Source organism: Limanda limanda, chromosome 15 (genome assembly GCF_963576545.1).
Source record: "Limanda limanda chromosome 15, fLimLim1.1, whole genome shotgun sequence".
Taxonomy (NCBI): Eukaryota; Metazoa; Chordata; class Actinopteri; order Pleuronectiformes; family Pleuronectidae; genus Limanda; species Limanda limanda.
The window spans coordinates 25289710-25301432 of NC_083650.1; the positions used below are offsets into that span (position 1 = coordinate 25289710).

The following is an 11723-nucleotide window of genomic DNA, read 5'->3' on the forward strand; positions in this document are numbered from 1 at the left end:
TTCAAATAAATGGATCAAACACAGTAGATCACTGTTGTGCAATAATGCTCAGGAGTGATACCATAAGATGGTGTGCCTTCAGGCAATCAATAAATTTGGTTATCAAAAATAACAAGTAAAAACATTAATATTTAAAATATTAATATTAAATCATAACTTTAGTTTGTCAAAGTTGTCTCGGGGCACCACCCTTCACAGAAGGGAAAAGACAGCCAATTTATTGATTAAGATCAGTCTCATTTAGATCGAGTTCAATTAGAAATCTGAATATTTACTATTATAGATTATATAATGAAGGTTATGGAGTTCTTGACAGTGTAGAGGTTGGCAAAATTCACTTATGCAACATTAATGAAGGAGCATTTGTGAAAGAAAAACATTTATTATGAATATAATAAAGTATAAAAACACAAATTACTAAAAAACGTACTAGCTAAACCAAGATATGTATGTGAGTGTGTTTGTGTATGTAAATTAGGTGTTCTCAAAATGGAGGTTGCCACAGTTCACATGCTGATAAGCCTGCTTTCAAAATGGTGGTTTGGACAACTAAGGTTAACAGCCCCCCCCCCCCTTCTTCAAAAGTGTTTTTTCAACATTTAGCGGGGGGGTGAGCTAATGAGGGGAGGAGATATGGGGTGTCTGTGTAAATGCTGATTAGAGACTGAAAGGATCAGAGAGAAATGTGAAGAGCATGACAAACTAACCTTACTTTCATTTAACTTTAACACAATATCACCACATATATCAAACTTATCAACACTGTTACGGGTGGAAATCAAAGGCAGGAGTCGTCGTTCTCAAGTTAAAATTAAGCAGGTTTATTCAGAGGTCACAGGTCAGGAAACTGCGGTGTCTAGCAATTGGACATGCATGGGCCCATGGCCCATGCATGGGCCTCGAGTCCTACGCAGTAGGCTGACAGGAAAAAAGGAGTTTTCACAAAGTGCGCACATCATTTATATATCGCTATACTGGGTGTGACAGAGGTTCTTGGATTGGTCGAGACTAGACGGAAGCTGCTGTATCTTACACGGGGCAGTGCCTAGTTGGCTGGTTCACAAGGCAGTCCTGCCCTCCTGGCGTCGCGTGTTGATGATGCTGAAAACAGCCTGTATGATTGACACATGTCAAGAGAGGGACCGTTGAGATAACACTACAACTGTTTCCCTCAATTTGAATGATGTAAATCTTCTCGACTCAGGCACAAGGTCAGACACAGAGCAAAACCACAGAAAGTGCAACGAGCATAGCAACGAACTGGTAACCATGCACATGAGAGAGGACGTCTCAGAACCAACACAATGAAGCGATTCATGAAAAGAAGATATGAAAGCCTGCTCCAAGTCCAATCTGTCCGCTGTGGCAGACTCCCTTTTTGATAAGGAGTCAAAGGCAGGAGTTGAGAAGAAGAACCACATGTCGTACTATGTGTGTGTGTGTGTGTGAGGGAGGGAGGGCCGAGGTCCACTCATTATCCTTGTGTGTGTGTGTGTGTGTGAGGTGCATGCTGAGAAGCAGAAGAAAAATGTATGTGCGTTTACTCTCAAAGGACATTATGTGTATCTGACTACACGTTAAAGTGTGTGTATGTGTGTGTTGGGGGGAGAGTCCTGGGTGCTGACCATCAAACAATGGGTTGAAAATACTTGAGGCCCGCAGACGCGCACGCACACCGCGAGGGTTGTACAGAAAGAGGCTTATATTGTCTGGGCAGATACTAGTTTAATACTTAGCGTAATTGTTTAATACTTGAGTATTCGTTTGTGGGACCTCCGTGTCTCATTGTTTTAGCCGCGACGAGCCGGCTACTTCCGGTTCATTTCCGGGTTGTTTGTGTTACAGTGAATAGGGCCGCAAGAAAAGCCTCCGGCCGCGCTGTTAACGTCCGTGTAAGTCTGCAGTGATTTTACCGATCAGAACATCAGCCCACAACGTCCGCTTATTGGCTGAGTGGTGAAATCACTGTTAACTTATCTCCGGCGTGTTTTTAAGAGCTTTGTTCTCTCCTTGCATGTTTTCTCTCTCTCTCTCTCTCTCTCCTCCTAAACCTACCTACACACGTTCCGATCTGTATTCATACAGTTCATGTCACATAGTTAAATTTATATTCAAAGAGGCTGCACGCATCTGGAAGCCATTCGGCCCAAAGCCAAAGCAGAGATAAAGAATTCTCTTTGTCTGGAAATTCCTTTGTGTAATTCATGTGGCGACCGCCATTTTGAGCTCCGGCCACATGGTCATTAACATAGGCTCCATTTTGAATAACGGGAGTTAAACCACCATTTTGAGAGTCTATTATTGCCACGCCTCCTCTCTCTCTCTCCTCCCATTCTGGCTCTAACTTCCAAAGCGGCTCCTCCATTTTGTTTTGTAGTCACCACCATTTTGAGAGTTTTTAGGCCTAATAATTCCTTGAATCATTGTCGGCCGCCATATTGGATGTGAGCAGACCACGTCACCACGTGACTGAGTCAACGCCACTCCCCCTTTCTCTCTCTCTCTCTCACACGCACACACACACATACATAGAGACACATTGATAGACACATACACAGACAGACACACATACACAGATACACATAGATGGACCATAGGTTACATGTGTGTTCTAAATTGTGATAAATGCTGCTGCTGTAGTGATCTTTGAAATATTGGAGTTTGTTAAGATGATGAATCATTAAATAACATTTTATTTCCCCTTTTTAATAAATGCTTTTGTAATTAAAGTATCTGTAGTCTGTGATTATTTGTGCATATGTATGTGAATACAGCTGGATTATGATAGCCTGTGCTCAAACTTAGAACCCTTCATTGTTTATTAAATAATTCATAATATTAACTATTAAGATTATGAATTAAACATTTATCATATGAGACTGATATTTATAGTTTGACTCATTGGTCCCTGTAACCAGGGTGGTGCCCCTCTACGATATCTAATAATTGCAGATTGTATCATTCTTAATTGATAATTGTATTGTTTTCATTAATTTCTTAACTATTCTTAATGGATAACCTTATCATTTCTAATTAATTATTTTACTATTCTTAAGTGATAGCCTTATCATTTTTAATTAATTTTAATAAATATTTTTTATTATTTTAATAATCATATTTCATGATTATTAATAATTAGCCAACGTCAAGTCTACTCCTATTGCACAACATGTGTGAACAGTTGTGTATTGTCAATAAGACCATACAGAATCGAATAAACAGTCTTGCTTAGTCTTGTATAATCTTTAAGCCCAGTATGTTACCAGTCCTCAGAAAGGGAGAAAGTTGCTGTGCAGTTCGCCGTTCGTCCTGGCTTCATGTGAATCTCCGGTTGGTCGTAAGGTTTCTGTCCTTACGCGGTTCTGTTGAGCTGTGGCTCCGTTGCTTGTTTGAAGTCCTTACCTGCAGGACACCGAGTCGCTGCTAGGAGTTTGTAGAGCTTGAAGGGCGAGGAAGTTTCTTTGAGAAGGTGATTTGGAAGCTAGACCTCTGACCTCCGGTTGTTGGGAAGAGAAGATTTGAGCTGCAGCAGCCTGGCCCCCCCTCCCTCAGAGTTGTAGGAGAGACGGCTGGTCGCCTGCTGTCCTCGGTGGGGTTGATGGAAAAGAGAGAGAATTGGGGGAGACCTTGGTCTTATATAGGCCCGGCTTTTCACACTTATGCGTGACTTTGCTGAAACAAAAGGAACCTGTTGCCTCCTGGGAGACTGAGTTCTTTGCCCTTCTCAGAACAAAGAGAACAAGTTGCACCCTGGGAGACTGAGTTCTCTGCCCTTCTCAGAACAAAGAGAACAAGTTGCACCCTGGGAGACTGAGTTCGGGAGGCTCGGTCCAGCACATGCGGCCATGTGGTTTCAAGTTTTGTCCACACATCACAAAAGAAGGAGGCCATGTGGTTCCACAAAGACATTTCCCAACATCACTGATATTTTAACTTCTTTTATTCATTGAGTTATTGATTTTCAAGACATTTCATACTATTGTAGAATTTCTTTGATGGGTAGTTTCAATACTTCTGCTCATATTCGCTTTTACAATATAACAGTACTTACTGATATACTTATTACTAGAGTCTGTACTGTGTTTGATTATTTAGCAGGTTTAATAATGTCTGATGAGATACCAATGTTTCTTTCAGTGCTGAATACACTCCTCTCCTGTGGACACACTGAATGTGAGTCAGCTCCTTTCTTTTTTGATCTCTATCTTTATTAATATGTATATTTCATCCCATTTTTCTTCGTGTATGTTGTTACTAAGATAAGTGAGTATATTAATGAACTGCAAACTTATAGAACAAAACTCTGGTTGCTATTTCCTCTAACTATGTTCTGTTTGTGTGGGGGGGGTAGATGCTGAGCTGACCTTTGAACCCAACTCAACCACTCTATATTCTGGGGAGCACGTTAATCTCACGTGTCACATGAGAGAAGCAAATGTCAGTGAGTGGTTTTATGAATTCAAGTGGAACGACAAACCACTGGTTCCCATCAGTTCCACTAACGTGTTCAGGATTCCAGAGCTAACGCCCGACAGGAACGGGGATTATCAGTGCATCGCTCACCACAACAGCTCAGAAGAGAACAGACGGAGCAACAGGGCCACTCTCTCTGTGTCAGGTGAGATATCCAGAGTCCTTGTCCCCGCTGGGAGCTTCACCCACAGACATGTGGAGACACAGGACAAAGAGAAACACAAGTAAAGACCTTCACAATAACTGGGACAGTAGAAACATGAAGCTTATTTTCCACATGGTGTCGACAGCCGGACAAATCCACGTTTCTTCTTCTGAATGCGTCGTTCAGTCTCCACAGTCAAAGCTGAAACACCTGATCTCAGTTCCTGACGTCGACCTTTCACACGGACAGAAAGTCAATCACATCATTCACTCACTTCACTTCAGCTTCTTGTTTGACACAGACATTATAAAAACATTGGAGGAGCAGAGAACAACTGATGCAGACTGTGTTTACTCAATTATATATGATGAAAATATACATTTATACTACATATACCAACTTATAAAATAATCATGATTATTTTTTTATTAATTATATAGATATTGTTAGTTGTTATTGTAATGGATATATACTACATACTGAACCTAAAAAATTTAATAATGAATTGATCTCTAATTTACTTTGAAAAAATAGATTTTTGCTATTTTAATGGATTTATACTACATATGACATATGAAAAACTACACTGAATTATTTAATTTGATCATGAATTGATTCCTAATGGAAGTATTATTGTATCCATGTATACTGTATAACTGCATATACAGAATTATAAAATAATGATGAATTGATTCCTAATCAACATTGAAAATATATATTTATTAAATCTTCTTAAATACATTTATACTACTACAGTATTTCACTTGTGGGGGCAGTCATGTCGATGGCTGAATGTGGAGCATCCAGAAATTGCATTGGTTCCAAAATGAAACAAACATGAAGACGTGTTTTTGTTTTGACGATGTTCCGTTTCAGCGGCTGCACCACGACCTGTCGTCACTGTGTCTCCGTCATGGCTGACTCCTGGAGCCTCCGGGACTCTCACCTGTGGGGGGGGTCCACATCCCACTGCAGGGTGGAGGTTCTACTGGTACAGAGCTGACCTGATTAGTTTGGATCCAGTCCGCAGATGTTAAAAGTCATCTCTATATGATCAGAGTGATATGCACACTGCTGAGTTCAGTTATGAGCTGCTCCCAGGAAGCGACGGAGGAACTGAACAAAACTCCTTCGTCATCCGAGGCCTGACGGAGTCAGCAGGTTATGCATGTCGAGCTGGAAGAGGAGACCCCGTGTTTTACACTAAGTACAGTGAGAAAAAGTGGGTGTGGCCTGTAGGTGAGTTTGTTTCTTTCTCTTGAAGCAGATGTTGTCCCTTCAGTCGGTCAGTTACTTGGGGAACTTTACTTTGGCTGGTTCCTCCAGGTGATTCACTTTTAGAGGTCAAAGGTCAAAGGTCAAAACAGATACAGGGTTAGAGAGACAATCTGAAGCTTATATTGATCAGAGAATCATTCCCCAAAATCAATAATAATAATATAATAATATATAATAATAATGTCACGTAACTTATTTTTTGTGTTCATCCTGTAGGACTGACCTGAAGTTGATATTATTTATGATCATATGCTCAGACTGACATCATCATGATGTCACTGTGATGTCACTGTGATGTCACTGTGATGTCAACAAACGATGTCGTCCTTCTGACGTTTCCTCTGTAAAATGACGCAAAGCCTAAAGTGACACCTTTAATCTGGAAACATTACAAATGTATTCTGGTAATATTATGACCTTATTCCCAAAAACAAGAAGTGACTGAGATGGAGTCTCTGCTGATGGCTTCACGTCTTTAATGCTCAACTAATTTAAACCATTAGTTTCTGTTTCACTCTTCATGTCACGTTTTTCAGATTCCTATTCGTCAGTGTCTCTCACAGTGAGGCCGGACTCAGTGCAACACTTCTATCATGACTTGATCCGTCTGACCTGCGAGGGAAACCCTGCTAAGTGGAGATTGTGGAGGTTTACTGAATACGGTGTACGAGTGTTAGAGTGCGAGTCTCAGGAGAGAATCACAAGCTTCACATGGACCTTTATTAATCTTCGGTCTGGAGTTGTCTGGTGTGAATCTGGATCAGAGATCAGCAACGCAGTCAACATCACTACAGGTTGTAGTTTTTCATTGAATCTATTCACACTGTTCATGTTTCCAACATCCCATAATGTGATTTAAAGGTAGAGTAACTGAAAGTGGGGAGCACTGCCTCCCTTCACTGCTCCTGCAGGAGCTGCACCCCCCACATGTACCAAGGTGCATCACACCCAACATGATCTCTGGATGAAATTCACCTTCTTTATTTGCACAAACCACACGTTCAACGCCCAGAATCAGCTGTGAGAGTGTGTCCGTCTGCGTTAAACAAGCAGACATCACGTGACTGTGTGGACGCCACAGCCCACAGCGCCACCCGGAGGCTGTTTCCCTCTCACTACTCAAGAGGGAGCTCTTTTGGTTGGAGAGCAGGACTTATTGATGTCACATTCAGATTTAGTGATGCTCTCACTCTAAACCCTGCGCTCACACTCAACTCTCCCCTGCTTGAGCTCAGACGTCCTGCTCTTGAAGCCAGGGCTGTGTATTGAAACCAGATGTTTTTCCAGCGCACACACAACGTACAGCTCATGGACCTGAGGAGCAGAATGTGACAAAAAGTGCATTGAATGACTTTGGCTCCACTTTAACATCCGATGTTTAGACTCATGCTGTTTATATACGAGCTGAATTATCAGGTTGTTCACATTGATGATGGTTTTTTATCCGTTTACAGTTGACACTTACGCTGATGTTCTCCTGGAGAGCCCTGTCCATCCTGTGACCGGGGGACAGTCCGTTACTCTCAGCTGCTCATGGGACGGAAGAAACCTCGATTCCAGCAGCTCTTTCTACAAAAATGGTGAACTCCTCCAAAGTGATGTCAGAGGGAAACTGGAAATCTCAGCTGTGTCAAAGTCAGATGAAGGTTTCTACAAGTGTGAACATTCAGGAGACTTCTCACCGGAGAGTTGGATGTCAGTAAAATGTGAGTGTGATCAATATGAGGTAGAAAAGGAGTCTCCAGGTTGAGAAGTAAATTCAAAACCTTTCTACTCAGTACATTCACTGAGACGGTTTCTAAACACCAGCTCCACTTGCTCAATACACTTTTTCACTTATTTTTACACATATACAAAGTATTTCTACAACTACAAACCTTTTTTGCACATATTAAAATATTTCTTCAGGAACAAAACTTATTCACACAGTTGTTTTTTTCACGTCAAAATGTCTGCTGAAGTGTTGGTTCTATGTTTGTCCACGTCATGGATCTTTCTTTGCTCCTCACTGCTCCTCCTCTGATCAGTGACTCCTGCAGCACCTCCCTCTACGTCTCCTGTGCCGCTGGTCGTTGGGCTGGTTGGAGGCTTCACACTGATTCTCCTCCTCTCGCTGCTGCTGTTGTGTTGGTGCAGGAGTTCAAAGAGTGAGAGCTGCTCTGGTTCATTTCATTTATATCAAACTTATTCCAAACTATTGTCACGATAGTCATGGAGCAGAGGTTGAAAAATAAAATCATGTAACGTGATCATTATTGTCTTTTCCACAGATCTGTGTTGTGACAGGTTGGTTCCACTCTCTCTTGTTTCATCTTCAACAAAACATCAATACTTTACTTTTCCTGTCTCATTCACTTGTGATTGTTTGACTGTTTCAGGCTCAGCCAGTCTCTGAGAACCAATCAGAGCTCAGACCCAACTGTCCATCACGATGAAATCCAGCTGCCAGTGTACTCGTCTCTTCTCCCCGGTCAGCCGTCCTTCTCCTACTGAAGGCCTTCACAGCTATTTCTAACTTGTTGCTTTTCAGAAGAACCTAGTCACAAAGATTCCAATTACATTTAATGTTGATTTGATTTTTTTATTGACTCGTAGGTGACGACTGCATCTATGAACCAATCAGAGGAGACACGGTGGAAGGTACAGTATAAAATGTGCCTCCTGTAGAGAAGTCCTAAATGAAAAACCTTCTGATTTCAGGTGGACGAGCAGATGAGGACAGAAATGTCCAACACGATGTCATGACATCAATACACACACGTGGTTTTCCAACATGTCATTTTAGTCACTGCGTCCACATAATGTTTGAACAACAAGGACGTTCATTTGCATTGGAACACGTGTGGAGCACCTGAAGCTGTGATGCTGGCTGTGATAGAGATATTAGAGTGGCAACGAGATCCACTAAATGAATAAAACAGTGGTTCTCCACATTCTCATGTCGTTTTCTGTTTGATCTCTACAGGAACCCGAGGTGATCCAGAGGAGACGTCTGACTACGTTAATGAAAATCCACATTCAGCTTCAGGTACAAATATTAACAACTGGCTGTTCAGCTCCTGGCTCATGAGCATTTGAAATAAACCTCAACTAAAACTCCATCATATCTTTATTAAATAGTTCTTGTACGATAAGTATGCAGTTCAATTGGTGTCTCAAATTTCAAATCCTTTGTGTTAAACTATGAACAGCCTTGATCCTGTTGTAGGGTTGAAGTATCAAGTGTGTTGTGTACTTTAGAAATTTGCAGTTATTGTCGATTTGTTTTAGGACGTCTATGAACGGTGCATCCTCCAGAAAACAAGAGCATGAAAATCCACATTCATCCTGAAACACCTTCACATATTAGACAATTGAAATATTGAACGTAAACACAAAAGCAAATATCAAAGCATTTATTTTTTCATTTATACTGAAATTCAATCCAGATCAAGTTGTTCTTTCCAATGAGCTGTTACAAAACTGGTCAGCCGTCCTTCTCCTACTGAATGCCTTCACAGCTATTTCTAACTTGTTGCTTTTCAGAAGAACCTAGTCACAAAGTTTCCAATTACATTTCATGTTGATTTGATTTTTTATTGACTCGTAGGTGACGACTGCATCTATGAACCAATCAGAGGAGACACGGAGGAAGGTACAGTATAAAATGTGCCTCCTGCAGAGAAGTCCTAAATGAAAAACCTTCTGATTTCAGGTGGACGGGCAGATGTGGACAGAAATGTCCAACACGATGTCATGACATCAATACACACGCATGATTTTCCAACATCTCATTTTAGTCACATGGTCCAAAGACAGACATTTGGACTTTTCAGTTGAGTCTGAAGCAGAGTTCCAGGTGGAAAGGTTCCTCAGACCCAGCTCCAGACCAAAGCACCAGAATGTAGTCAGACCCGGATCAAACTGAACCAGGGATCGGTTTAGCTGCGTCCATATAATGTTTGAACAACAAGGACGTTCATTTGCATTGGAACACGTGTGGAGCACCTGAAGCTGGTGATGCTGGTTGTGATAGAGATATTAGAGTGGCAACGAGATCCACTAAATGAATAAAACAGTGGTTCTCCACCTTCTCAAGTCGTTTTCTGTCTGATCTTCACAGGAACCGGAGGTGATCCAGACGAGACGTCTGACTACGTGAATGAAAATCCACATTCAGCTTCAGGTACAAATATTAACAACTGGCTGTTCAGCTACTGGCTCATGAGCATTTGAAATAAACCTCAACTGAAATTCCATCATATCTTTATTAAATAGTTCTTGTACGATAAGTATGCAGTTCAGTTGGTGTCTCAAATTTCAAATCCTTTGTGTATAACTATGAACAGCCTTGATCATGTAGTGGTGTTGAAGTATCAAGTGTGTAATTTAGTAATTTGCAGTTATTGTCACTTTGTTTCAGTACGACTATGAACGGTGCATCCTCCAGAAAACAAGAGCATGAAATCCACATTCATTGTTAAACACCTTCAAATATTAGACTCATCAGTTTTGTAACAGCTCATTGGAAAGAACAACTTGATCTGGGTTGAATTTCAGTATAAATGAAAAAGAAATGCTGTGATATTTGCTTTTGTGTTTACGTTCAATATTTCAATTGGCTGATATGGGCCTTTTAAGACATGCTCCGATATGAAAAGGTTTATTTTACAGGATAAATAATGTGCATTATGATTATATTTTACATTGAAATTTGTTTTGTCTTAATTCAAGTTCTATATATTCTGTTGATTTGTGTTTACCTTCAATTTATCTTTATTTCTTTAAATAATATTGTTTTACTTGAGCTTTATTGGCAATTTTATATATATATGATGTTTTTTACTCCTTGATATCGGTATCTGCATTGGCCCATAAAAAAAGCTTATTCTGTATATTTTTGCCGCAGTCATGCAACTAAAGTTTGAATGCAACCTGTGATGTTTTCCATTCGCACGTATAAATATGTCTTTGTTATTATTCACCAATGACTCAATGGAGGACGATGTCAGAAAGGACCTCGTCTGTCTGTGTGTTATGTTCCATATACAGTCTGTGGTTATGTGTGATTATTTCCATGGCTCGTAATTCTCTGTTTGATGAAAACACTCGTCTGCAGAGAGTTTAGCTTTTTGTTTTGAAATGTGATGAACTGTAACAGATTATAATTCAATCACATAATTGAATATGTTCTTTCTTTTATCTTTATTAAACTTTGAAATCCCAGCAGGACTCTGTCAATATGTCCTGTTTTATTTTGAAATCGCTCACCTTACGTGTCCTCAGTGTGACTTCCTGTCTGAGTGGGAGCTGGTTTCCTTCTGGTCCCACCAGTGTCTCCTCAGCCACTTGCTCATGTCTGCAGTGGTCAGCTGGTCTTTGCCCAGTGAAGCTCTGCAGCTGATGGATGTTTCCTCCACATGACGTCTCTGCTCTGACCGATGACTCCGGCTTTCAAGTGAAGACAAGAAGGTTTGTGTTTTATTGTGGCAGGAAACTCTTCTGTTGAACATTTAAACCTTTGTCTCATCGGAAGACTTTTCTCCCACCTGCAGGTCTACATCATCAGCCACATGGTGGCGCTGCAGCTTTAGATTTTATCTATGAATTATCTTTTGCAATAATCTCATCAAACCCTGATGAAAAAGAAATGTAATTGGAGCGTTTAACCAGAAACTTTATCCTAAACAGCTATAAAGGAAAATAAAACACAAATGCAGCATAATATATAGAACATGAATGAATATGTTCTGCTTATTCTTTAAAATAAACGTTTTTCTTCTGTGTGGATCAGCAAATAAACTCTGATGCAACACGTCACTGGACGTCTGATATCTGCCGATTCTTA

At 40.6% G+C, this 11723-nt stretch overlaps 1 protein-coding gene across 1 annotated transcript; it reads left to right on the top strand.

The window, feature by feature from the left end:
- Positions 1–4422: 4422 nt before the first annotated feature.
- Positions 4423–11469, top strand: LOC133020354 (uncharacterized). The gene is made up of 8 exons (XM_061086879.1): positions 4423–4618; positions 5495–5640; positions 5677–5857; positions 6433–6690; positions 7351–7602; positions 7924–8036; positions 11162–11242; positions 11431–11469. The coding sequence occupies exons 1-8, from the start codon at positions 4423–4425 to the stop codon at positions 11467–11469; spliced, it is 1266 nt and encodes a 421-aa protein (XP_060942862.1).
- Positions 11470–11723: the final 254 nt, after the last annotated feature.

Coding starts and splice junctions, on each gene's coding strand:
- LOC133020354 (XM_061086879.1), top strand. CDS start 4,423: ATGAGAGAAGCAAATGTCAGTGAGTGGTTTTATGAATTCAAGTGGAAC. Junction 7,603..7,923: donor GAGTTGGATGTCAGTAAAAT/GTGAGTGTGATC, acceptor TCCTCTGATCAG/TGACTCCTGCAGCACCTCCC. Junction 11,243..11,430: donor ACTTGCTCATGTCTGCAGTG/GTCAGCTGGTCT, acceptor TCCCACCTGCAG/GTCTACATCATCAGCCACAT.